This window comes from Bufo gargarizans, chromosome 3 (assembly GCF_014858855.1).
Source record: "Bufo gargarizans isolate SCDJY-AF-19 chromosome 3, ASM1485885v1, whole genome shotgun sequence".
NCBI classification, from domain to species: domain Eukaryota; kingdom Metazoa; phylum Chordata; class Amphibia; order Anura; family Bufonidae; genus Bufo; species Bufo gargarizans.
Window position 1 is genome coordinate 101630483 of NC_058082.1, and position 24729 is coordinate 101655211.

The 24729-nt window shown below is 43.0% G+C and overlaps 1 protein-coding gene across 1 annotated transcript in view; it reads left to right on the forward strand.

Annotated features, from left to right (window-relative positions):
- The first annotated feature begins 2938 nt into the window (after nt 1–2938).
- The window catches only part of LOC122932904 (protein D7-like), a 43602-nt gene continuing 21811 nt past the window's right edge, over nt 2939–24729 (forward strand). Inside the window, exons 1-3 of the mRNA XM_044287575.1 lie at nt 2939–3026; nt 7558–7655; nt 10254–10380. Of these exons, the coding sequence (XP_044143510.1) occupies nt 2948–3026; nt 7558–7655; nt 10254–10380 (304 nt within the window). The 5' untranslated portion in view covers nt 2939–2947. The remainder of the gene's footprint in view (nt 3027–7557; nt 7656–10253; nt 10381–24729) is intronic.

Here is a 24729-nt window from a genome sequence, read left to right on the forward strand (position 1 = left end):
TTCAGAAAGATGAGAGTTCACAGTTTTTTACATAGGCCAGAAGCATATAAGATGGCTACCCAGAGGAATTATGTATGTATGCCGACACACTCTATATCGCAGATCATTCCTTATAATAGTCCACAGTTAAATACCTATAAAGGAAAAATGGAAAGGGGAATAGAAAAAAGGAAAGTCCTCCTTCTTCTTCTCCTTAGCGAGAAAAAATGTCCACTGGCATAGAGTCAATAGTCCAGTTATAATAAACTTTAAGAATAATTTTTCTTTTTCTTTCTTATGCAGACTTTGTAATTTGGCAATTAGAATGTGCCTAGTAATAACCCACTATGTGGGCTTACCTTTCCTTCGTGCCGGTCAGTCACTCAGATGTTTCGGGGCCCGCTGAGAGCCGGCGTCCCGGCTGTTACTTGATCAGCGTCCCACGTGGATTCAGAGACGAGTTTGTCGCTCCGGAAGTGACGTATCGACACTCAGGATTTCGTTCGTTGGTTATTTCTTCCGATTTTCTTAGGCTCAAGCTTTAGTTGTTACAGCCATCGAATTTACAGTGCACTGTTTTCTCGCAAAATATAAGAGTTTTCTTCTTATAGATGGGTCATATTTAGATCTCTGATCGGATCACTGGAAACCAGACGCGTTTCGGGGACGCCTCTCCCCTTTTCTCAGTGGTAATGACCCTACTTCATATTTGATTGGTTTTTATACTCTTAGTTGGCAAATTCGAAAATCAGACATGGAATATATGCCAGTAATATATGTCTTTCGATTTTGGACATTTTAGAAGTGATTTTTTTTCTTTCTAACAGGTATCTTTTGTGTCTTTTTTCATTGGATTTTTCATATATTCAATTATTCTTTAATTTTTCCATTTGCGTTTTTGTTGTGTTTTAGATGCGTTTTTTATTTGACACATGCGTTTTTTTGCCAAAAGCTATAACTTTCCTCAGGTTATAAGGTCCATGAAGGATTTTTTTGCATCGACTTTAATTAAGCTTTTATGTTGTTTTTTATAATTATTTTCAAGGTGTGTTCCCTTCCTTGCCTCTAACCTGCGTGAGACCTGTCACCGTCTCACAATACTATAAAAAATAGTGACAGGCTAATCCACTACGTTGGTCTATTTCCACTCAAAGACTACATTCACATGTTGCGCAAATTGAGTATCCGCAAAACACGTATACCGTCTGGGTGCATTCCACAATTTGCGGACTGCACATGGCCTGCACGATGATAGAAATGCCTATTCTTGTCCGCAATTGTGGACAAGAATAGGACATGTTCTATCTTTTTTGTAGGGGCGCGGAACAGAACAACGAATGCGGACAGCACACGGTGTGCTGTCCACATCTTTTGCGGCCGCATTGAAATGAATGGGTCCGCACCCGCTCCCGCAAAATTGCTCCATGTGCATTCCGTTTCCGTATGTCCGCATATCCTTTCCGCAAAAAAGTAGAACATGTCCTCTTATTGTCCACATAACAGACAAGGATAGGACTGTTCTATTAGGTGCCAGCTGTTCCGTTGCGCAAAAAACGGAATGCACACGGATCTCATCAGTTTTTTTGTGGATCCGTCTTTTGTGGACCGTGACACATGTGCCCCAAGCTGGGTTCACACATGAATGATTAGCTGTGAATTTGCTGTTGCGGATTTTTGTGCAGCAAATCCTCTGCATTGTACAGTACCAGCAGAGTGGGTGAGAATTTCTGAATTCTCATCAACATTCATACCTCTCATAGTAATTTTTCCCCCCTTATGCAAAAACACAGTAACATCCCCCACATTATGCCCCTCACAGTAGCAATGCTCACAGTGTGCCCCTTACAGAAATCATGCACACATGTGTGCCCCTCACAGTAGTTATGCCCACATGTGCTCCCTTCACCAAAATCCAGGGTGGATCCAGGGTGGTTGTGAGGTATGCAAGTGCTGCGTTAAAAATATACAGCAGAAAAGCTGTGGTATTACAGATTAGAAATCTGCAGAATGTCAATTTAGGGTACTTTCACACTAGCGTTATTCTTTTCCGGCACTGAGTTCTGTCCTAGGGGCTCTATACCGGAAAAGAACTGATCAGTTTTATCCCCATATATTCTGAATGGAGAGTAATCCGTTCAGAATGCATCAGGATGTCTTCAGTTCAGTCTTTTTTCCTTTTCAGGACAGAGATAATACCGCAGCATGCTGCGGTTTTATCTCCGTCCAAAATTCTGGAACACTTGCCAGAATGCAGAGCATTAAAATGCATCCGGCCCCGAGTGTTCTGGCAAAACGGATCTGGCATAGCGGTCTGCACATGCTCAGACCGCAAAAGACGTGAAAATAAATTAATGCCGGATCCGTTTTTCCAGATGACACCGGAGAGTTGGATCCAGTTTGCATACGTTTTGACGGATCCGGAGGGCAGTTCCGGCGACGGAATTGCCTGCCTGAATCCTCTGCTGCAAGTGTGAAAGTACCCTTATACCGTGGATTTCATCTCATGTTTTTAACCTTTCCGCTATCAAGAATGACATTGCGTCTAATCCGGCAGTAGGGATAAGTTATGGTCCGTGGTAGCAGAATCCATAACGGAACTCTTAGATAATCCTAACCCGAACCTTGTACGCAAAACCTCAAAACAGAAGTTCGCTCAACACTAATCTGCTGCTTTTCTGCAATAAAATCTGCAGCATGTGCATGCACCCTTTGGTACAAGCATTATAAATGACCCCATTTATAGACCAAGTCATAAATATTCATTTGTATGTAGAAATATATATATTTTTTGTTAGCCAATAAAGGTATCACTGCCATAATACTTTTGTTATTTTTAACCCAGTACTTAACGTCACATATGTAGACAGTTATATACTGCCCTGAGTAAATACTACAAGAAATACGGTACAAGACACTTAACTGAGGGCTGGGGGATTAGTGTGAATTGTACTACGGCCAATCAGCAGGAATGTTGGAGTTTATAGCAGGCGGTCATTGCCTGGCTGCTCTTATAGTATCTTGTAGGACTGCAGTGCCCTGTTTGTTAGGTAAGCATGTTGTTGGGGGCTGAAGAAGGCTTGTGCCTTTCACACAATGAAGCTTAGTGGTGTGTGTGTTTTTTAGGAAGAATCCTTGCCCTTTGTTACAAAATTGACATGCTGTTTTCTTTTTTTAAGATCTAACCCTCCCCCACCCAGTTTCAGTAATAGTTTAGTCTCCCCCCTGCATTTTTCCTCCTTCCCTTCCTCCTAGGGATGCCTTGCTGCAGATTTTGTTGCAGAATTTTCTGCAACTTAAAACCAGTTCCATTCATTTGAGTGGAGCAGTGAGCGCATGGATTTCTGCAAGCCCCATTCAGGTGAATGGAACTCGCTTTGTCGCAGTAAGTTTTGCAACAAAATTTGCGGCGTGTAAAGGCACCCTAGGGCCCCCTGCACATGAGTGGGTGAATGCACATAAGATCTGCCCAAATTTCCGTGCGGTTTTATGTGCATTTCTGCACAAAAATCTGTAATGGAATTGTGTTTTTGGTGCAAACCTAACTGCATGCTATATAACTTGTAATCTGCATGGCAGGTGAATTTCTGCATGTAAAGTGTACGTGAGAGTAGTGTAATCTCCTACACTTTGCTGGTACTGTAATATGCTGTGGGTTTTCCCATTGGACTTCAATGGGTCTGCATTTTGCAGAGAAGTATAAGAATTGTCTTTTTTGAGAAGCTGACATACAGATGCAGAAAGCACATAGATCATTTTGTGTGTTGTGTCCCTATGTCTTTTTCACAAAAAAATGCCTGCAAAAGACAGGCCACAGACCTATTCAAGTCAGTGGGGCATATTTACTAGTGTTTCTGTTTTTAGTTAAAATTAGGGCTCATTCAAATGATGTATGTGTGAGTCTGCAATTCCGCCGTGTGCCCTCCACATCCGTAGTTCCATTCTGTGGCCCTGCAAACAGAGCGTGTCCAATTGCAGCCAAGAATAGGCATTTTCTATGATGGTAGCAGCCATGTGCAGTCTGCAAATTGTGGACCGCACACAGGCCGGTATCTGTGTTTTGCGGATCGACAAAACACTATGGTTGTGTGAATGTGCCCTTAGAGTCCATTCACACAATTTTACTCTACTCTGGGGCTGCCTTGCTATTATTCGAGCAGCATTAAAGGGAACCTGTGTATAGAGCTGAGGACATGGGTTTTTAGATGGCCGCTAGCACATCTGCAATACCCAGTCCCCATAGCTCTGTGTAAAAAAATAAAAAAAATAAAAAAAAAAAATTATTTGATACATATGCAAATTAACATGAGATGAGTCCTGTCCTGGACTCATCTAAGGTTCATTTGCATATGTATCATATATTTATTTTTTTTTTTTTACACAAAGCACACAGAGTTATGGGTATTGCGGATGTGCTAGCAACCCATGTCCTCTGCTCTATACACAAAATCCCGGTGACAGGTTCCCTTTAAGTCACACTTTCAGGGAGAAGTGACTTTTCTCTGCACGGATGTGACTATTTTTCATGTGCTAATAAACTAAACTAGTTTAAGTGAATATGAACAGATCAAGAACCAGAGGTCAGACTAAAACGCCTAGTCTAATTCATGAAGTGCTGTGTGAATTTTAATAAATACTAGGCAAAAAAACTGACAGCCTAATCAAAAACACCAGTCTAATTTTACACCTAAAAACAGGTGAACTTGATAAATGTGGATGTGATGGTACATGGACCGCATCCGTGGTTTGCAGGCCGCAAAACAGATATGGTTGTGTCCGTGAGGCCTTACAGAAACATTAAAGCCAGGTTTACACAGGATGTGTTTGAACCAGTCAAAAGTTTGTATGCAGATGGTGAGTGTATCTGTTTTCCAAAAACACCCTGGGGGTCACTTACTAAGACCGGCTTTTTACGCTCTGGCTGGAGTAGGTTTTTCACTAGGGTTGTTAGATTTGTCGGGGCTGGATTCATGGCCTTGTGATGGCCCCCAACATGCCCCAGTCCTGCTAAACATGGTGTAAAACTGCCTACTTGACTAAATATTGTTGCACAGCCAGTCATAAAAGGAATTGCAAAAATAGTCCTAATAGCCCCTAATATAGGGTAAAACTATTAGATCGGGTGGGGGTCCTACTGCTCACAAGAATGGGGTGGCCCCCCTACCCCATGGACCCCCCAAAATGAATGGAGCAGCTGGTGGTGGATAGGGGATAACTTAAAATAAACAGAATACCCTTTAATATTGAAGGTGTTGTAGTGCCACTAGAAAACAATTTTACCCTAGCCACAGGATAGGGGGAAAGGGTTTATTGTTGTGGGTCTAACGGCTGGTACCCCTAAGAGAGAGGCTCCAGAAGTGCCACCAAACTGCCCCATGAAAAGGGTGCTGTTTTATCCCTGTGCGTTCTGTGATCCATTCACTTCTATGGGACTTCTAAGTAAATCGCTCAATGCAGTCCCATAGAAGTGAATACACAGGCACAATACTGCTCCCTTCTCATTGGGATGTTCGCCGGCAGTTTAATACTCCATGAACATGGCCTTGATGGAACTGGTGTGCAATAGGCAGCTAGATAAATACATTGCACGGCCTGAACACCAATAGTTTCAATAGAATTGCAGCAATTCCCCCAGGGAGTTTGTGTCCTCCATAGTCTGTTTGCCACTTGGAGATGGGGATATATTGCTGTGACTGCAGTCATGGCTTTGTCCAACTTGTAGAAAAAATGTTTTTAAACCATTTTGGCCATAGAAAACTGCACCGGAATACTGCATGCAACTTCTAAAATGTTAATGGGAGGGAAATGATCCAGCCTCAAACTGGAGCCAAACGCTACATAAAAATATATTGTTGCGTGCAAATTTTGCAGCAGATGTGCATTCAGCCAAGGATTTAAATTGCATGGGGTCTTTAAAAACCAAAGTTCTAAAAGCATGCAGCATTTTTGAAAGTGAGCTGTATGCAAGTATAGTACATGCTAAGTTTGTGGGGTTTATGCTTTTCTGCCACACTTCCTATAACTTTTATGAACTAAAACTAGATGTGATGCAACATGTGCATTCAGCCTTAGACTGGGGAGATGCACTGCAGTTCATTCACGTGCAAGAAACCATGCATGCAGCATTTACAGTTCCTATGTAAGGCATACTGTAGATGTGCAGAGTGCCCCTCTAAGCAAGTCACTGACACAAGCCAGCCTGAAACTTGTGATGCACCTATAAATCTGTCTTGGTGTAACATGCTCTTCTGCACTTGTGTCTTATGTTAAAGAGGACATATCGCCAATCCTGATGTTGTTTTTTGTGAAGTAAATTCTTGTATCCCCCTTGTAGTAATTTTGGCGCATACATTCTTAAAGGGGTTATCAGTTATTTTTTTGTTCTTTCTATGTTCCTAACTAAGCAAATGTAACAGCTTTCCAATTAAGGCTACTTTCACACCTGCGTTCGATCGGATCCGCTCATATTAATGCAGACGGTGGCTCCGTTCAGAACAGATCCGTCTGCATTGGAACTTAGAAAAATTTTCTAAGTCTGAAAGTAGACTGAGCGGATCCGTTCCGACTTTACATTGAAAGTCAATGGGGGACGGATCTGCTTAAAGATTGAGCCATATGGTGTCATCTTCAAGCGGATCCGTCCCCATTGACTTGCATTGTAAGTCGGAACGGATCCGCTCGCCTCCGCGCGGCCAGGCGGACACCCGAACGCATATTGTTGTTATTTTTTTTTCCTTAAAACTTGCTTAGATCAGTTATGTATCAGATTTTCAGTGCTATATTTTTTTCATAACTGACAACCCCTTTAAACTGTCATTCATCTATTCCTGCTAGCAGTTATAAATTCAATGCCAGCAGTTTGCATCCCTGCACAGTCTGACACTATCCAATCAGTGCTGCCAGTGTCACTCTACAGGAACAAGTAATACCCAGATCAACCTTTGTTGCAAGTTGCAAATACTTATAAATGAATTATCAGGGATAATAAAGGAATTGCGCATTAGTCCTAAGAATAGATGTTACAGGGGGATGAAAGTAGTGGCTAGAAGAGACTAGTCAGGAGGGGTCGTCCGATCTGGAACACTTATGGCATATTGCTAGGATATGCCATAAAGATCAGACCCAGGTCCCACCTCTGGGACCTGCTATTGTCTCCAAAAGGAATCTAGTGTGAAGAGGGCACAAGCTGTGCAAGTGCGGCCCCCTCCACTCGACAGTATAGGAGTTCTGAGCATGGCACAGTATGCTCTCACCTATTTTTGTGAGTACCAGAGCAGTGAATGGACAGGACACTGCACATGTGCGTTGTGATCTCAGTTCACGGGGGGGAGGGGTGTACTGGGTTTGGATATGGGTAAGGATCTGAGGTGGGACCTGACATTTATGGCATATTATAACATGCCATAAATGTCCCAGATCGAATAACCCAATTAAAGGATATTTGATTTTGCACATCTGGTCAGTTTGTCACAATTGTGGAGAAAACTGCAGCAAAAAACACAATGTGAATGCACTCTAACTACATCATGTACAGTAGGTCATACTGTACACGAGAAAAAGCTTTATTTTTTTATTTTTTAGTGCTCATGGCTTCAGATGGTCTTCTCCAGTGCCCATATGATAAGAACCACCTGATTCGTCCAAGCAGGTTTCCATATCATCTTGTAAAATGCAGAGAGGTAAGTGCCATGAGACTTATTTGCTATTTGTGTTCAACTACACAAGGCGTGCTGCACTTGGGATGTGGCTGAATGCTGCTGTATGAATTGCATCTCAAAACCAGGCGGCCATTGTAAATGTAGACAGAAGAAATAATACGGTAATAGGATGCAGTTGTGACTTGTACAGCATTATGGTACGCAGGTGCATCTCAAACGTGACATTGCAGATCCCTGTTGTCACCCTCCTACTAGAGTAGCTCTGCATGAAAGCTAACATGTTTTCCAAACTTCTTAAAATCTAGTATGTGCAGGAGCCTATGACAGGCATGCTCAACCTGCGGCCCTCCAGCTGTTGCAAAACGACAACTCCCAGCATGGGACCCAATATGGATATAGTGTGCCTCCAATAGTATTGAACATGTCCATCTGGAGTTCCCTATTCATCGCTGTGAGTTGCGGGTCACCTGCGTTCCACTGGGTCGTGCGGTGCGCATGCGCTGCACGGCGCCATCTCGACGCGCTCCGTGATGTCTGCAAGCGCCGCGCATGCGCGGTGCGCAGACATGGACACGCTGAGAGGTGGCACCGTGGATCATGGTGTTCTCCGCGCCCGATTGTGTGGACCGCAGGTGCGTCGTATCCTGTCAATACTTCTCCATCATCCCACCTCTATTCAAGCCTATATATACCCTGCTTACTTACCATTTAGTACCTCCTGACGAAGCCACTAAGGTAAAACGCGTGTCGAGGTCTCGCGCTCAGGGTCTGACATCCACCTCACTACCATGTCTTCAGGTACGTCCTGTCATTAGTACAGCCCCACATTCCCTATAGGGTACCCCGGTATATATCCATAGTGGGTCCCTTGGATCTAGGTGCATGTTATCTTTGAGATTTAGACATTGATTCCTACCTTGGATTGATTATCATATTAGTCAGTCTCGGCGCCTATGTATTTTGACATGTGCGATGGCTCACGGGTTACCAGGTATGGTCTTTTGTACCTTGTGTACATAGCTCTATCAGGGCGACCTTCTCGTGTCATACTGTCCTGCCTATCCTTGAGCTTTTAGCCTTGATTCATTGGTTGTACTTACCTGTGCTTTACACTGCACAGATTTACTGGTAGTTTTTTGGTGTCATTGGCCCTGTGCTTCTCCGTATACTGTATACCATCCTGTTGTCTCTCCATACTTTGTATTTTATAATAAATGATATTTTGATACAATAATTCCACTTGTTTGTTTTGGTCTACAACTCCCAGCATGCCTGAACAGCCTACAGCAGGGCATTGTGGGAATTGTAGTTTTACAACAGTTGGAGGGCCGCAGGTTGAGCATGCCTGGCCTATGACATCCATGTATCACATATTTTATTACATTTAGTTGGTTGATTATTGCCACATACAGTAGCTCCCTTTTCCAATGCCCTTTGTAGAAAGGGACTGGGGAAATGGCAGGACTGAATTTACACCAGGTCCTTGCTGACATAGATTGAATTTTCTGGCGCATGAAACAACCAAAGAGTTTAAGGCTCCTTTCACACTGGCGTTTCTGGGTCCGCTTGTGAGATCCGTTTCAGGGCTCACAAGCGGCCCAAAACGGATCAGTTCAGCCCCAATGCATTCTGAATGGATAAGGATCCGTTCAGAATGCATAATTTGGCTGCGTTTGGTCTCCGTTGCCTTTTTTTAGACTGTCACTAAAACGCATCTTGCAGCGTTTTGGTGACTGACTATGCGGAGCCAAATGGATCCGTCCTGACTTACAATGAAAGTCAATGGGGACGGATCCATTTTTCACTGACACAATATGGTGCAATTGAAAACAGATCTGTCCCCCATTTGACTTTCAATGTAAGTCAAGACTGATATTTTTTTACTTTTTCTGAATGAATAATGCAAAATTTATTGCTATGCAAATGAGCCTCTAGGTGCTTTGGGGGCGTCTTTTCAGCACCGAGACCATCTACTCACCCTGTATTCCACCCCGCTTGTCCGTCAAGCCTGCCCATCTCCTCTAGATTGCCAGCCTTCATCTCATCCATCGGCCGAATTCTCGCACGTGTGCATCTGTATTCGATGCAGGCACAGTGACTGTCTGACCGCTCCCTGCGCCGGCATCTCCACTGCACCTGCGCAGATTACGTCAGTGCTCCGAGGAACAGACGACTGCTGGTCAGTCACTGCGCCGAATACAGACTCACGCGGCGCAGGCGCAAGAATTCGGCCGATGGAGGCTGGCATCTAGAGGAGATGGGCAGGCTTGACGGACGAGCGGGGCGGAATACAGGGTGAGTATACAGAGCCTCTAGGTGCTGAAAAGACACCCCCATAGCACCTAGAGGCTCACTTGCATAGCAATAAAAGTTGTTTTTTTAGTGTAATGGCTGCAAACAAAGGTCTTAGAATAGCATGGTTAGGTAGAGCAGATCGCTAGTGTCTGATAGCTAATTGGGTCCAAATGAGGTGGTAGAAACCCTTTAAGTTTTTTAAGATTGGTGCAAGAAATGCTGTCAGGTGTTGTTGTATGTGTGCCTTAAGTTGATTTGAAATCATAAGAAACTGCAAAACCCCAAATTTACTATTTTTTTTTTTTTTTTTTTTTTTTTTAACAGAATAATCAAGCTGTAGCAAAAGTGCTGGCCACTTGTCCATTTAATGCTCGTCATAGGGTGCCCAAGAAGGAGCTTGACTTGCACATGCAAAGCTGTGAGAGTAAATGTCCTCTGGAGCCACTCTCAGGTGAGTGACTTGTCTTCTCCATTAGGACTGGTTCCTGGACCAGGCATGGTCAATGTGTCTGCTGCATCTCTTGGACCAACTAAGGCTCCATTCACACATCCGCAAATGGGTCCACATCTGTTCTGCAATTTTGCGGAACGGGCATGGACCCATTCATTCTGAGGTCGGCATGAATGCAGACAGCACATCTGCATTTCCATAGCACGCTGCTGATCGTCTGGTCCGCGGCTCCGGGAAAAAAAAAATAGAACATGTTTTATTCTTGTCCACAATTGCGGACAACAATGGGCATTATATGGGGGTGCCGGCGGGCTGCTTCCCTAACACATTATGATGCAGTAAATTCTATCATGAGAACTGAAGGGCTCATGCACACAAATGTATTTTTGGTCTGCAATTGGTCGTCGTTTTTTTGCTGGTGGTATCTGGACACTCATACACACGACCATATGTATTTTTGCAGTCTGCAAAAAATACGGATGGTTTCTGTGTGAATTCCGTATTTTGCGGAACGGAACAGCTGGTGCCTAATAGAACAGTCCTATCCTTGTCCATAATGTGGACAATAATGGGACATACGGAAACGGAATGCACACAGAGAAACTTCCTTTTCTTTTTTTTTTTCGACCCATTGAAATGAATGGTACTGCATACAGTCTGCAAAAAAGAACATACACGGAAAGAAAAAATGTTCGTGTGCATGAGCCCTCACTTAAATGGGGCTGCAAAAGATGTGGACAGCACACTGTGTGCTGTCTGCATCCATAAGTCTGTTCTGTGGTCCGACAGTGGCCGTTCTGTGGCTGTTATCCGTGATTTGCAACAGCCGTGTGCATGAGCCCTAATTGTGAGTCTAAAGCCTTATTTACACTGGCCAAGCATTGGTCAGATAATTGCTAACAAGTGTTCGTAGGAATGCTTGTTAGAGTTGAGCGGACACCTGGAAGTTCGGGTTCGGCCAAACTTCGCAAAAGTTTGGGACCAGAACTTGACCCCGAACCCCATTGAAGTCCATGGGGACCCGAACTTTGGAGCGCTAAAATGGCTCTAAAGTCATGGAAAGGGCTAGAGGGCTGCAAAAGGCAGCAAAATGTGGTTAAGAGCATGGCAAGTGCTCTGCAAACAAATGTGGATCGGGAAATGACTTAAAATAACATAAAATACATAAAAATAAAAAATCAGATCTAGGAGGAGGAGGTCCATATGGAGTAGGAGGTTGAGAAGGCAGTGGACGTAGCGGTGTAAGTGGAAGCTGCTGTGGACGAGGTAGCCAACACTGTTTTTTGGCTTTGTTTTAATTTTTTGTTAAATTTGGGTAGACCCCAAAACAAATATATAAAAAATAAAACGCTGTGCTGGAGTACAACAATGGCTGGGTGAGGCTGGTATACTTGTCTATTCTGCACAAGGTACAGACAAGTCCTGTGGGATCCCTGCCTCGTTCATTTTAATGAACGTGAGCTTGTCAACATTGGCTGTAGACAGGCAGCTGAGCTTGTCTGTGATAACTCCCCCTGCCATGCTAAACAAATGTTCAGACAATACACTGGCTGCAGGGCAGGCCAGCACCTCCAAGGTGTAAAGGGCAAGCTCAGGCCATGTGCCCAATTTGGAGACCCAGAAGTTGAAGGGGACAGACCATCAGTCAGTACGTGTAGGCATGTGCACACATACTGCTCCACCATGTCACACATCCCCGTGACGTCCACAATCCAATTGGACATTTTTTCTATCAATTTTCAATTGTTCTTTTATGCACCTACCATGGTGATCATGGGGAATCGGGGTTCCATGCTGGAGAGGGGGCCTGAGAAAGAGGATCCACATCCAAGGGAGGTCAATGGCTGAAATCTGATTGGGTTGAGAGGGTGGGTCAAGTTATTAAATTCAGCACATGTGCCAGGCAAGGTATGTGCGTCAAACCGGCTAGGCCCAGAGCTGCTACGAGATTTCGCCCATTATTGCACACCACCAGGCTTGAGGCTCACTGGCACCAACCACTCATCAGTCTGTTCCATTCCCGTCCACAGCTCCTGTGTGGACGGTGTGGGGTTTGTCCCCCAAACAGGAAGTTTCAAAACTGCCTGCTGTCGTTTCCCCCTTGCTGTGGTGAAGGTGTTACGCTGACTGGGTGAGGAGGCGGTAGAGGAGGAAGCAACAGGAGGCAAAGGGACTCTCTGCAATCCTTGGTGATGGAAGGACATGTGCCAAACTGCTATCTGCCTCAGGCCCAGCTGCCACTGCATTTACCTAGTGTGTTAGGGAGTTATAACGTCCCTGACCATGCTTACTGGTCCACGTATCCGTAGTTATGTGGACCTTGCCACAGATGGCGTTGCATAGTGCACACCTGATTTTGTCCCCCACTTGGTGGTGCAGGGAAGGGATGGCTCGCCTGGAAAAGTAGTGGCGGTTAGGCACAACTTACTGTGGGACAGCCACCGCCATCAGATTCTTAAAACTGTCTGTGTCCAGCAGACAGAATGACAGCATTTCGAAGGCCAGGGATTTGGAAATGCTGGCATTCAGGGCCAGGGATCATAGGTGGGTAGGAGGGTACTTCCTCTTTTGCTCCAGTGTTTGAATGCTTCCATGGGACATTGTGGAGATGCTTGGTGACCAAGGTGGTGGCGTTGCTGTGTAAGAAACAGTCATGTAATGCCTCTAAGTTTCATTATCCTGGTAAACTGTTAAAATTTAATGTAAAATGTCTGCGGTATTCGTTTGGTCAGTAGATGGCAGCATAGGACCAATTTGCATTGGAGTTTACCATAGAGAGAGTGTATTACTGTGATACTGGCTCTTTAAGGCAGCAGCTAAGTGTTGAAGTGACACTCCCCTTATGTCAGCCTGCCTCAGTGTGAGCAGAAAGGAGGAAGAGACTTGAACTGCAGCTGCTGCCATATTGGCAAGATGGAAAACAAGTTCTGTGCTGTGTAAGACGTGTGTGGAGTTACTAAAGGACTTCCCTCTACAGCCAAGCTGTGTGAACTTCGGTCTAGAGATGGATGGAGTACAAAGAAACCGTGCATTTAGTGAAGCCAAGTTGAAAAGGACTGCATGCAGCAACTAACCTGTGGAGCAGACACTGGGCTGAGTGGATTGCCCCAAACAGTAAAGACTCAGTGCTGTTGAGGTACTGGACAGTAACTGTAAAATTCTAGATTATATTCAACTGGTTTTCCACTCTGCTGAAGAGGACTTCTTTGTTGCAGATCCTGTGCTGGTTAAAGGAAAAAGACGACATTGGGCCCCACCGTGCACTTCCACAAACTGTAAGCGCTGCGGTCCACTTGGACCACTGGGATAAGGGGGTGTGCACCCGCTTGAAAGTTGGGGTCAGTTAGGGACAGTTTCTGGGACTATTATTTCTTAGTGTCTGCATTGCGAATACAGATACAGCAAAGGTGAAAATTGTTGCAGTGTTTAACTTGTATTGTTTATACTAGTTTGAATATTTAGCTTGTCTTTACCTCTAACATCACTGTTAACCTGCTTTTATTAATTTATAGTAAATGCAATTTTCTTAATCTTGACTTCTGCATACGCATGCTTTTCTAGTGGCGGAGTCAAATCACCTGCCTTGTTCTCGGTTCACAGCTGCCAAATCCTCAGTTTTCAGGGTGGCAGGTGCCACTGTCACTCCAGAGGTGGACGAAGAGGCAGAGACGGAAGCAGGAGGAGCCAGAGACCTTTCTTGGTTTTTTGAGGTGTCTACTCCACTGCAGCTCGTGCTTTGCACTTAAATGCCTGGTCATGCAGGTTGTGCTCAGGTTTAGAACACTTATGCCTTGCTTCAGGCTCTGATTGCACAGCGTGCAAACCACTTGTGTCTTGTCGTCAGCACATTGTCTGAAGAACTGCCATGCCAGGGAACTCCTTGGAGCTGGCTTTGGTGTGCTTGGTCCCTTGGTGCTGTGGGCAGTAGCAGGCGTACTGTCTAGGGGACGGCCGCTCCACTTTTGCACCCTGCTCCCTCTTTTGCTGTGCTGGTGGCTCTGTGCGACAAACGCCTCTTCCTCCAAACTACACAGGTCACTTGCATGACCTTGATTTCATGTGGGGTCGAGGACCTCATTGTCCTCCACATCTTCCACTCAGTCTTCACACCTGCCCTCCTTGTCGGTCTGCACATGGCAGAAAGCCACAGCACCAGTTTTGTCATCTGAGACATGCTGCGATGGTCCTCCCATGTACTCGTCTTGACCCATAAGTGGTTGGGCATCGGTGCGCTCAATCTCGTCTTCTGGCGCAGGGCTATGTGGATGGCCCTGGGAAACCCTGCTAGCAGTCATCAAAAAGCAGAAGACTGCTGCATTACTTGGTGCTCAGACTGCTTGGCTGATTTGCAAGGGGGTGAGGTGAAAGACTGATGGCCATGGGCTGCAGGTGCCAACTGTCTCCCACCCAGTCCCCTGCTGAAAGATCAATGTGAAGGAACTGGAGGCACTGTCAGCCACACAATCTATTGCGTGTACTTGTCCTGGCCTCACAATTTGTAGAGCGGCATTCGGGCCTACCAAATAACTCTGAAGGTTCTGTTGCCTTCCTTCACCTGAGGAAGGTGTTTCACATGTGTGCGTGTATAGTTGGCACAGATGGAGCTCCTGTTGCAGGGAGAGGACGTGGTCAAACACCAGCAGCATCACAACAAGTGTTTGACGCTCTCATTTTTGCGGTTACCCACCAAAGTAACAGACGTTTTTACTAAATTAAGTTCCTTGTGAACAATGCAGAGCAGGGGTTTTTTGACGGCCAAAATGGGTTAGTCACCCAACAATGGATACTTTGGAAACACACTGCTAGGAAATTTACATTGTACGATTTGTAAATGGAGTCACAGCTGGAAGAAATGTTGTGAATAAGAGAACTGAAATTTATTGGCTATACGCTAAAATAGGGAGAGGTGTTCAGGTCCCTAAATAAAAATACAAAGATTGTATTTGGTCACTGGGCATTTGTAAGATCCGGTCAGACCCCACCAGTACCTATGGCTATGTACGTCGGGTGAGGAAGCACTTGCTGCATCAGCTAGTGACCAAACATGTATACAAATGCTGGGTGAGAAATGGTAACCTAGCGTGGATATAGCTCCTGTGAAACTACTGTGATGTGATAATCACAGGCTAATGTGTGCTATATCAAAAAAGGGTATACCATGTCTTTGACTATGCATTGCCAGGGGGAAGGGAACTATCAGCCTAACATGGGTAATCCTAATTGACTGAACCTTAGGTGAATTGTTGATCCCTGTATATCAGTCAATAGTCCGGACTAATCCAGCAAGCGGCTGTCTGCCCTGAACAGATCACGTATGGATGCGCTATGGCCGTGCCCTAAACCTAATTTTAGAGCTTGACGTTTCACCATATAGAGGCTCATCAGGAGCTATGTCAAGTACAGGAAAAACAAACCTAAAGGTGCCATATGCCTCGGGTGGTGAGGCGACAGCTTCGGCACTATGGTGGCTGTAATATGGCCACCCCTCTCTGCAGTTTAAATAGGAGAAGCCCCTCCCGTTGCTGGGCGGATCAAGCAGCAGCTGGCGGATCATGTGATGGTGGGTGTGAGTGTATACCCACCCTGACACACCGCAATCCTGCACTGAGTGTCAACACACCCATAGATATAATGCAGGGAACAATCGGCGATTAGGAATGTCAGGAAGGATAGATGGGGGGGGGAAAAGGAGAATAGCGCTATATCGAATACCGCACATAAGAGATGACCTACCGCAGCTGTATATACATATACAGAAAAACCCTATAGGCTATATTAACCCCATCCCGAGAAACCCTATAGGCTATATTCACCGTACATATGGACTAAAGTGACAAATAACTACGTCCACTTGAGACACACCTGGGGGGGGGGGGCGCAATACAGTGTGTTATAACAGTAGTATATTTATAGCCACGGTGTTGTGAAGAAATGGGGACCAATGTGTAGTTACAAGAAACAGACCTATGATATATTAACCCCTTAACCCCTGTCGGACAAAAGACAAGGAAACAAGACTGAAGAAAAATCTGACACGGACCACTGAAGCCAAATCACTGACAGTCGTGTGCATGAGGCCTAAAATGCATTGCACTATATGAATAGTGCAATATATGCAATTATTCAATTTATCCTATATGGTGAACGCCATAAAAAAACAAATCATCCTGTAAAAATAAAGCCCTTAGACAGTTCTGTAGAAAGTTATGGACCTTTTTGGGTAGTAAAACATTTTAAAAAAAACTATGTATTTGGTAATCGTACTGACTCAGAGAATAAATTTTGTTTGTAAAATGGCCACAGATAAATTAATAGCTTAAACGGAGTGGCAGTATTGCTGGGGTTTTTTTCCTATCAGGGACAGGAAAGAGAGAATGTTAGTCACCTGGCTCTCGAGATGAAGGTCAGGAGACATAACTCGCAGGGCGCCAAAGGTATCGGTCCAAATTAAAAAATAAATAATTGCAGTAATTTTACTCTGGATACTGGGTGAAAAAACTCTTTTGAGCAAATAAATTGAGAAGGCTGCCAATGAGGTGAGCTTGACTGGGATACGTACCCAGGCAAGAGAATGCAATCTGAGAATAGTGTAAAGTTTTTATCTCATAGGGGGGCGCCACTCTTTATTAAAATGATTTAAGAATGTGTTACCAGAGTCAATCCGTCTGACAAACTGGAACATTGATTGCACAGTATATAATCAATTTGTGCCAATATCATAAAACACATCTGGAAGGTGAAATAAAAGTGAAACAAATTTTGTACTCGCTTCACCCAGGAGGAGAGAGAGAGGATAAACTCAAGACACCCCCAAACCCTTCCTTCCTGCACCTGGTTCGCTTCTAGAATGTCAGGAAAATAACAGCAGTCCTGTAGCTGGTACGTCTTGTTAATTCCTTTAAGCATTCGGGGTAGGGTGAAGAGAAGGCCCAATGCGTTTTGGGGACATGTATAAAGCCCCTTCATCAGGAGCATACTTTCTTGGGGGGTCACTGTCTTATGTTTTCGGCACCAAAATCAGACTGTGTGACCTCACTTCCGGTCCGCGTGTGCATATGCGTTCCAGCATGAAACGCAAACCGGAAGTGAGGGGAGCCACAAGGACAAACGAATCAAAATAGAAATCGAAAATACATTATGCAATAATCTTCAAACAATAGTACAGACTGTAGTATGGTGCTTGACAATATATAAGAATATATAAACATACATGGCCCGAAGGTCTAAAGCACTTCAGAATCCTATCTTATTTCGCCGGCTGAGGAGGCGTAACCGGAAGTGATGTCACTTCTGGTTTGCGATACTAACAACCGGCTAACAAATTTGTAAATACTTTTAAATGCTAGAGTAAATCTAAAAGAAGGGTTGTTGCTTAGGTGTAACCCTGTCTTAGCAGATGGGGGATGGTTTGTGTTTAGCCACTGTCAAAAGGATGTGATGTCACATCCGGATCTCCGACTACTTCCGGGTATTGGAACGCAAGTGGCAGCCACATAACTGTTCTCTGTGCATGAGTAGGTGTGTGCATGGGGAAGGGGAGGGCAAAAGGGGTCTAAAGAAACTATGCCATAATAGAGGGATTTAAAACGAAGTACCTAAAGGGAATTTATATATAAAAGAAACCTGTGTTGAAAGTAAAGATCTGGATTGTATAGAATATAAAATTATATAGAGATATAAAACATATGCTTTTCTCAGTAGTAGGTTCTTAGTATGTGCATATAAGATTATATATAAAAGGATCATAAAGATATATAAAAATATACATATCTATATAAAGAGACTATATATCTTTATGCACACACAAATATAGTGTAAACTATATAAAAAACAAACCATCAAATGATTGTATAAGGAACGTAAACATATATATATATTATAATAAAATTCTGGTGCAACATAAAAAATGGAAATGTATGGATATCTATAGTATGGTAAGTGCGTCTGATCAGAGGCAAAGAAACAGAAGATCCGGTCTAAACAAAGGGCAATAATACTGAAACAACCCCTCACTTTCCAGGGCAGATATGTATAGATGGATATATAGCTATATTCTCTCTTCCCCCAATTGGAGAGACCCTAATTGATGGTGATTATGATTACATCGTATATACAGTAAGACTAAACTTTTTCTAAGCCTTACTGATATGGGATTAGGGGGTATGTATTTGTTAACATGTCCTATGGTCCACTGTTCATAGTAGCAGTACTGAATACTGGTGTCAATATCTTTGTATGAATATATCTGATTTTAGTTTAGTGTCAATAGTTGGTGTATTCTAATGTTTCGTTTAGCCCATGGGGAGATGGTGTGTTCAAGCGGAAAATCCAGTGCATTTATTTTCTGCACAGTGATTGGTAAGACTGCGTGATATGCTCTAAAGGGGTTACTTTTAGTAGAGCAGGATTGCTATTGTGTTTCTCCAAAAAATGTCTTGACACACTGTGTGGTAATTCCTTGCTTTATATTTGACCGATGTTCTGTCATCCTATCTCTTACTGCTTGGGTAGTTCCCCCTACATATCTTATGTTACATGGACAGGTTAATAGATAGATCACATTTTTAGTGTTGCAACTTATCTCTTGTCTGAATTTCCATACGTCGCTTGGTGTGATTGCTAGTTCAGTGGTCCCATGGTTAATCATCCTACAGCATTTGCATCTGGTAATCCTGCATCTATATATTCCTTGTGTGGTTTCTTTATCTCTTGAAGTTGAGGTGTTTTTAGTGGTAGTTGTTATTTTAGGACATGAGGGGGCTAACATATTTTTTTTACGTTTGTGCCCTCCTGAACATGATAGAAGTATTTGTTGGTAACACATCTTTGAGGATAGTGTCTTTCAATAGAATCCCCCAGTGTTTGTTCATGATTTTTCTGATTTCACCATGTTGGGTATTATATCTTGTGATCAAGTTATATTGGTAGGAATTTTTGTCGCTACTATTTGTTTTCGAAGTTGGCTTTAGGGCTGCTTTCTGATCCAAAATGAGTGTTCTTTCGGTGGATGATTTGATTAAATGTTTGGGATAACCCTCTTCAGTAAACCGGGTTTTTAAGACCTCTAGCTGTTTTTCTAAAATTTCGTTTTCCGAGCAGTTTCTTCCTACCCTTTTCATTTGACTAAATGGAATATTCTGTTTCCATTTGGAAAGATGACGACTGGAGAAATCTAAGTAGCTATTGGTGTCTACTTGTTTTAAAATGGGTGCTTGTGCGTATAGTGTTAGCGACGATTTCTAATTTGAGGTCTAGAAAAACAGCCTTTTTCTGATCATATTCCAGACTGAATTCTAGCCCCCAATCATTTTGGTTTAAGTTCTTGATAAACTCTAAAAGTTATTTTCTGCTATCACAGATCAAGATGATATAATCTATATACCTGTGGTAAAAAATGATTCTGGGATGGGATTAAAGACCTTGATGGGCTTCAAATAGTCCTACGAATAAGTTGGCGTATGAAGGGGCAAATTTTGTGCCCATTGCTGTACCTTTCGTTTGTACATAACTTTTCTTTTTAATGACAAATTTTATGATTAAGGATAAAATCAATAGACTTCATTAAATTCTTTTTGTATGGCAGGAAGTAGTGAGTCTTTGGTAAGAAAAAATTGTACCGAATTCAAGCCTAAATCATGACGGATGTTACTATATAGAGGTTACATCTAGAGTGACCCAGTAATATTCATCTTTCCAAATGACTGAATTGATCAGGTCCAAGGAATCGCGGAGGTAGGAGGGAAGCTCTTTCCCATAACTTTGAAGGAATCTATCGACTTAGGCGGAAATATTAGATGTGAGTGAGTCTATTCCAGAGATGATGGGTCTCCTTGGCAGATTTGTCAAGTTTTTATGTACTTTTGGTAGAAAATAACGGGCTGTAGTAGGATGGTTGTTGAATAAGAACAGTCTTTCTTTATCTAAAATATCCCATCACCCTCCCAGGAAGAGTTAAGTTAAATCTTGCGCATGCACAACATTTAATGTGAGCGCCCATGTGCTCTGAATTCTTGTGCTTGCATTTGCCTCAAACTGAACTGTGCATGCGTATTTCAGTTATTGAGACTGGTGCTGACACTAATTCAGAGCATGGATGCTCTCATTAGATGTTGTGCTTGACTGTACTCAGGGGCAGACTGGGAGCTTAACCTCTTCAGGACACGGCGTACAGAAACGCTCTTATGTCCTGGTACGCCCTGTGTATTTCTGATCACTGAAACAGCTTGTACCTCAGCGCACCCGCAGGTCAATTCAGACCTGCGGCTTTTTATTGTGCGGGTGGTGCCATGGGGCTGTGGGGAGGACCTGATGGCATGGAAGGCAGCGCAATGCCTTCCTGAGGCATCTGCGCTGTCTTCCGGTGACGAGCCTGTTAGATCCAGCCCCCTGGATCTCACAGGCCGGAAGCTGTATGAGTAATACTCGCTGTATTACTCATACAGCCAATGCATTCCAATACAGAAGTTTTGGAATGCATTGTAAAGGATCAGACTCCCAAAGTGGGACAAAAAATTAAGTGGGGGGGGAAATTAAGTTTAAAGTAAAAATAAAACATTTTCCCCAAATAAAGTTAAAAAAATTGGTAAATAGGGGTTAAAAATACATATTGGGGTATCGCCACGTGTATCAATCGGCTCTATAAACATATCACATGACCTAACCCCTCAGATGAACACCATAAAAAATAAACTCTGCTAAATAAACTATTTTTGTCACCTTTAAATCATAGTACAACAGAAAGCGATCAAAAAGGCGTATGCCCACTTAAATAGTACCAATCTAAGTCACCTCATCCCGCAAAAAATGAGCCCCCTACCTGAGACAATCGCCCAAAAACTGAAAAAGCTATGGCTCTCAGAATATGGAGACACTAAAACATTTTTTTTTTTTGTTTCAAATATGAAATCATTGTGTAAAACTTACCTATGTATACAATTTTTTTATTTTTTTTCTTGTGTATCGCCACATCCGTGACAACCTGCTCTATAAAAATACCACATGATCTAACCTGTCAGATGAATGTTGTAAATGACAAAAAAAAATTGTAGTTTCTTAAATGGGGTCACTTTTTTGGAGTTTCTACTCTAGGGGAGCATCAGGGGGGCTTCAAATGGGACATGGTATAAAAAAAGTCCCGCAAAATCTGCCTTCCAAAAACCGTATGGCATTCCTTTCCTTCCGCGCCCTGTCGTGTGCCTGTACAGCAGTTTACAACCACATATGGGGTGTTTCTGTAAACTACAGAATCGGGGCCATAAATATTGAGTTTTGTTTGGCTGTTAACCCTTGCTTTGTACCTGGAAAAAAATATATATTAAAATGAAAAATCTGCCAAAAAAAGTTAAATTTTGAAATTGTATCTATTTCCATTAATTCTTGTTAACCCTTTAGGTGTTCCACATTTGTAAAATCAGTTTTGAATACCTTGAGGTTTAGTTTCTAGAATGGGGTCATTTTGAAATTGAAACTTTGAAAATAGCAAATTTTTCCAAAGTTTTGGCAAATTATAATTTTTATAAATAAAAATCTATTTTTTTACTCTATTTTATCACTGTCATGAAGTACAATATGTGATGAAAAAACTCTCAGAATGGCCTGGAGAAGTCAAAGCGTTTTAACCACTTCCACCTCCTTTTCTTCTCACTAATGGCTTTCATTTGGTGGTATTTCATTGCTGCTGACATTTTACTTTTTTTTTATTAATCGAAATGTAATGCTTTTTTTTGCAAAAAACCCACATCCATATATAAATTTTCCGCTAAATTTATTGTTCTACATGTCTTTGATTAAAAAATAAAAAAAAATAAAAAAAAAATGGTTTGGGTAAAAGTTATAGCATTTACAAACTATGGTACAAAAATGTGAATTTCCACTTTTTGAAGCAGCTCTGGCTTTCTGAGCACCTGTCATGTCTCCTGAGGTTCTACAATGCCCAGACAGTACAAACACCCCACAAATGACCCCATTTCAGAAAGTAGACACCCTAAGGTATTCGCTGATGGGCATAGTGAGTTCATAGAACTTTTTATTTTTTGTCAAAGTTAGCGGAAAATGATTATTTTTATTTTTTCTTGCAAAGTCTCATATGCCACTAACTTGTGACAAAAAATAAAAACTTCCATGAACTCACTATGCCCATCACAAAATACCTTAGGGTGTCTTCTTTCCAAAATGGGGTCACTTGTGGGGTAGTTATACTGCCCTGGCATTTTAGGGGCCCAGATGCGTGAGAAGTTTGAAATCAAAATCTGTAAAAAAAAAAAAAAAAAAAAAGGTGAAATCCGAAAGGTGCTCTTTGGAATGTGGGCCCCTTTGCCCACCTAGGCTGCAAAAAAGTGTCACACAACTTTTCCAATTTTTTTTATACAAAGTTGGCATTTGACCAAGATATTATCTCACCCAGCATGGGTATATGTAAAATGACACCCCAAAACACATTCTCTAACTTCTCCCGAGTACGGCGATACCACATGTGACACTTTTTTGCAGCCTAGATGCGCAAAGCGGCCCAAATTCCTTTTAGGAGGGCATTTTTAGACATTTGGATCCCAGACTACTTCTGATGCTTTCGGGCCCCTAAAAAGCCAGGGCAGTATAAATACCCCATGTGACCCCATTTTGGAAAGAAGACACCCCAAGGTATTCAATGAGGGGCATGGCGAGTTCATCAAATTTTTATTTTTTTTGCCACAAGTTAGTGGAAATTTTTATTTTATTGTATTTTCTCAGTCTCCCTTTCCGCTAACTTGGGACAAAAATTTCAATCTTTCATGGACTCGACATGCCCCTCACGGAATACCTTGGGGTATCTTCTTTCCGAAATGGGGTCACATGTGGGGTGTTTATACTGCCCTGGCATTTTAGGGGCCCTAAAGCGTGAAGTCTGGAATATAAATGTCTAAAAAAAATTTACGCATTTGGATTCCGTGAGGGGTATGGTGAGTTCATGTAAGATTTTATTTTTTTGACACAAGTTAGTGGAATATGAGACTTTGTAAGAAGAAAAAAAAAATAATTTCCGCTAACTTGGGCCAAAAAAATGTCTAAATGGAGCCTGACAGGGGGGTGATCACGGAGTCTATATGGGTGATCACCCCCCTGTAAGGCTCCATTCAGACGTCCGTATGTGTTTTGCAGATCCAATCCATGTATCCGTGGATCCATAAAAATCATATGGATGTCTGAATGGAGCATGACAGGGGGGTGATCAGGGAGTCTATGGGGTGATCAGGGGTTAATAAGTGACAGGGGGGGTGTAGTGTAGTGGTGTTTGGTGGTACTTTACTGAGCTACCTGTGTCCTCTGGTCAATCCAAGCAAAAGGGACTACCAGAGGACCAGGTAGCAGGTATATTAGACGCTGTTATCAAAACAGCCTGTGTGCGCACGTTCACAGGAAATCTCGCCTCTCGCGAGATGACGGACGGATGCGTCCAGGAGGAATGAATCGACCGCCTCCCGGATGCATCCGTGCGTTCCGCGGTCGGGAGGCGGTTAAAGTTATCACCACTTAAAGTGACACTGGTCAAATTTGCAGAAAAATGGCCTGGTCCTTAAGGTGAAAAAAGGCTGTGTCCTTAAGGAGTTAAAGTGGCCCTGGAAAAATACTAAGTGGCAACATTTTGTAGTTGGGTTCAAATTGATGGAAGGCAGGACCAGCAATACCGTATTGTGGTACATTATACCACCCCAACAGAGCCAAATACCACAGTCAACCGCAATATACTGACAGCAGCACAAAATACATACCAAAAAACTTCCACTGGGAGGTTGTGGAAAGGGCCCAGGCAGCCCCCCGGGCATCAGCTCACTGAGAAATTTCCCTGTAAGGTCTATGGCGACTCCGCCCCAAATTGTACTGCTGCGGCAAGGTGACATCTGCAATGAAGATGAGGAAAGGATTAGGGCTTACTAAGAATAGGTGCAGCTGGGCTCCATGAATGGTACTGCCCCTTGTTGTGTGTGTTTTTTTTTTTGTTTTTTTCTCATTACCATATTTGGGGCGCACAAATATATTTATATTGCATATACAGGTATGGTTAGAAAGCCCTCTAGGAGACCTGCGGTGCCATATGAGCCGTTGTATATGCTCAATGGTGGTGACAGAATCCCTTTAAGGCCCAAAACTGGGGTTAAACAAGTGCTAAACCTGAGTAAAACGTAGCTAACCGTCCCCCACTTCCCAACCCACATATCAAAACTGGAGTGAACAGCAAAACATACTAGAAGTTGCAAATTTTTTATAGTATTTTTCAATTAACCCAAAAAAGTCCCAGAATTCTGGAGTGCAAGGCATTACTTCCCTCTGTATTAGTAGCAAGAATTAAGGGGTTGTCTCACTTAAGCAGGT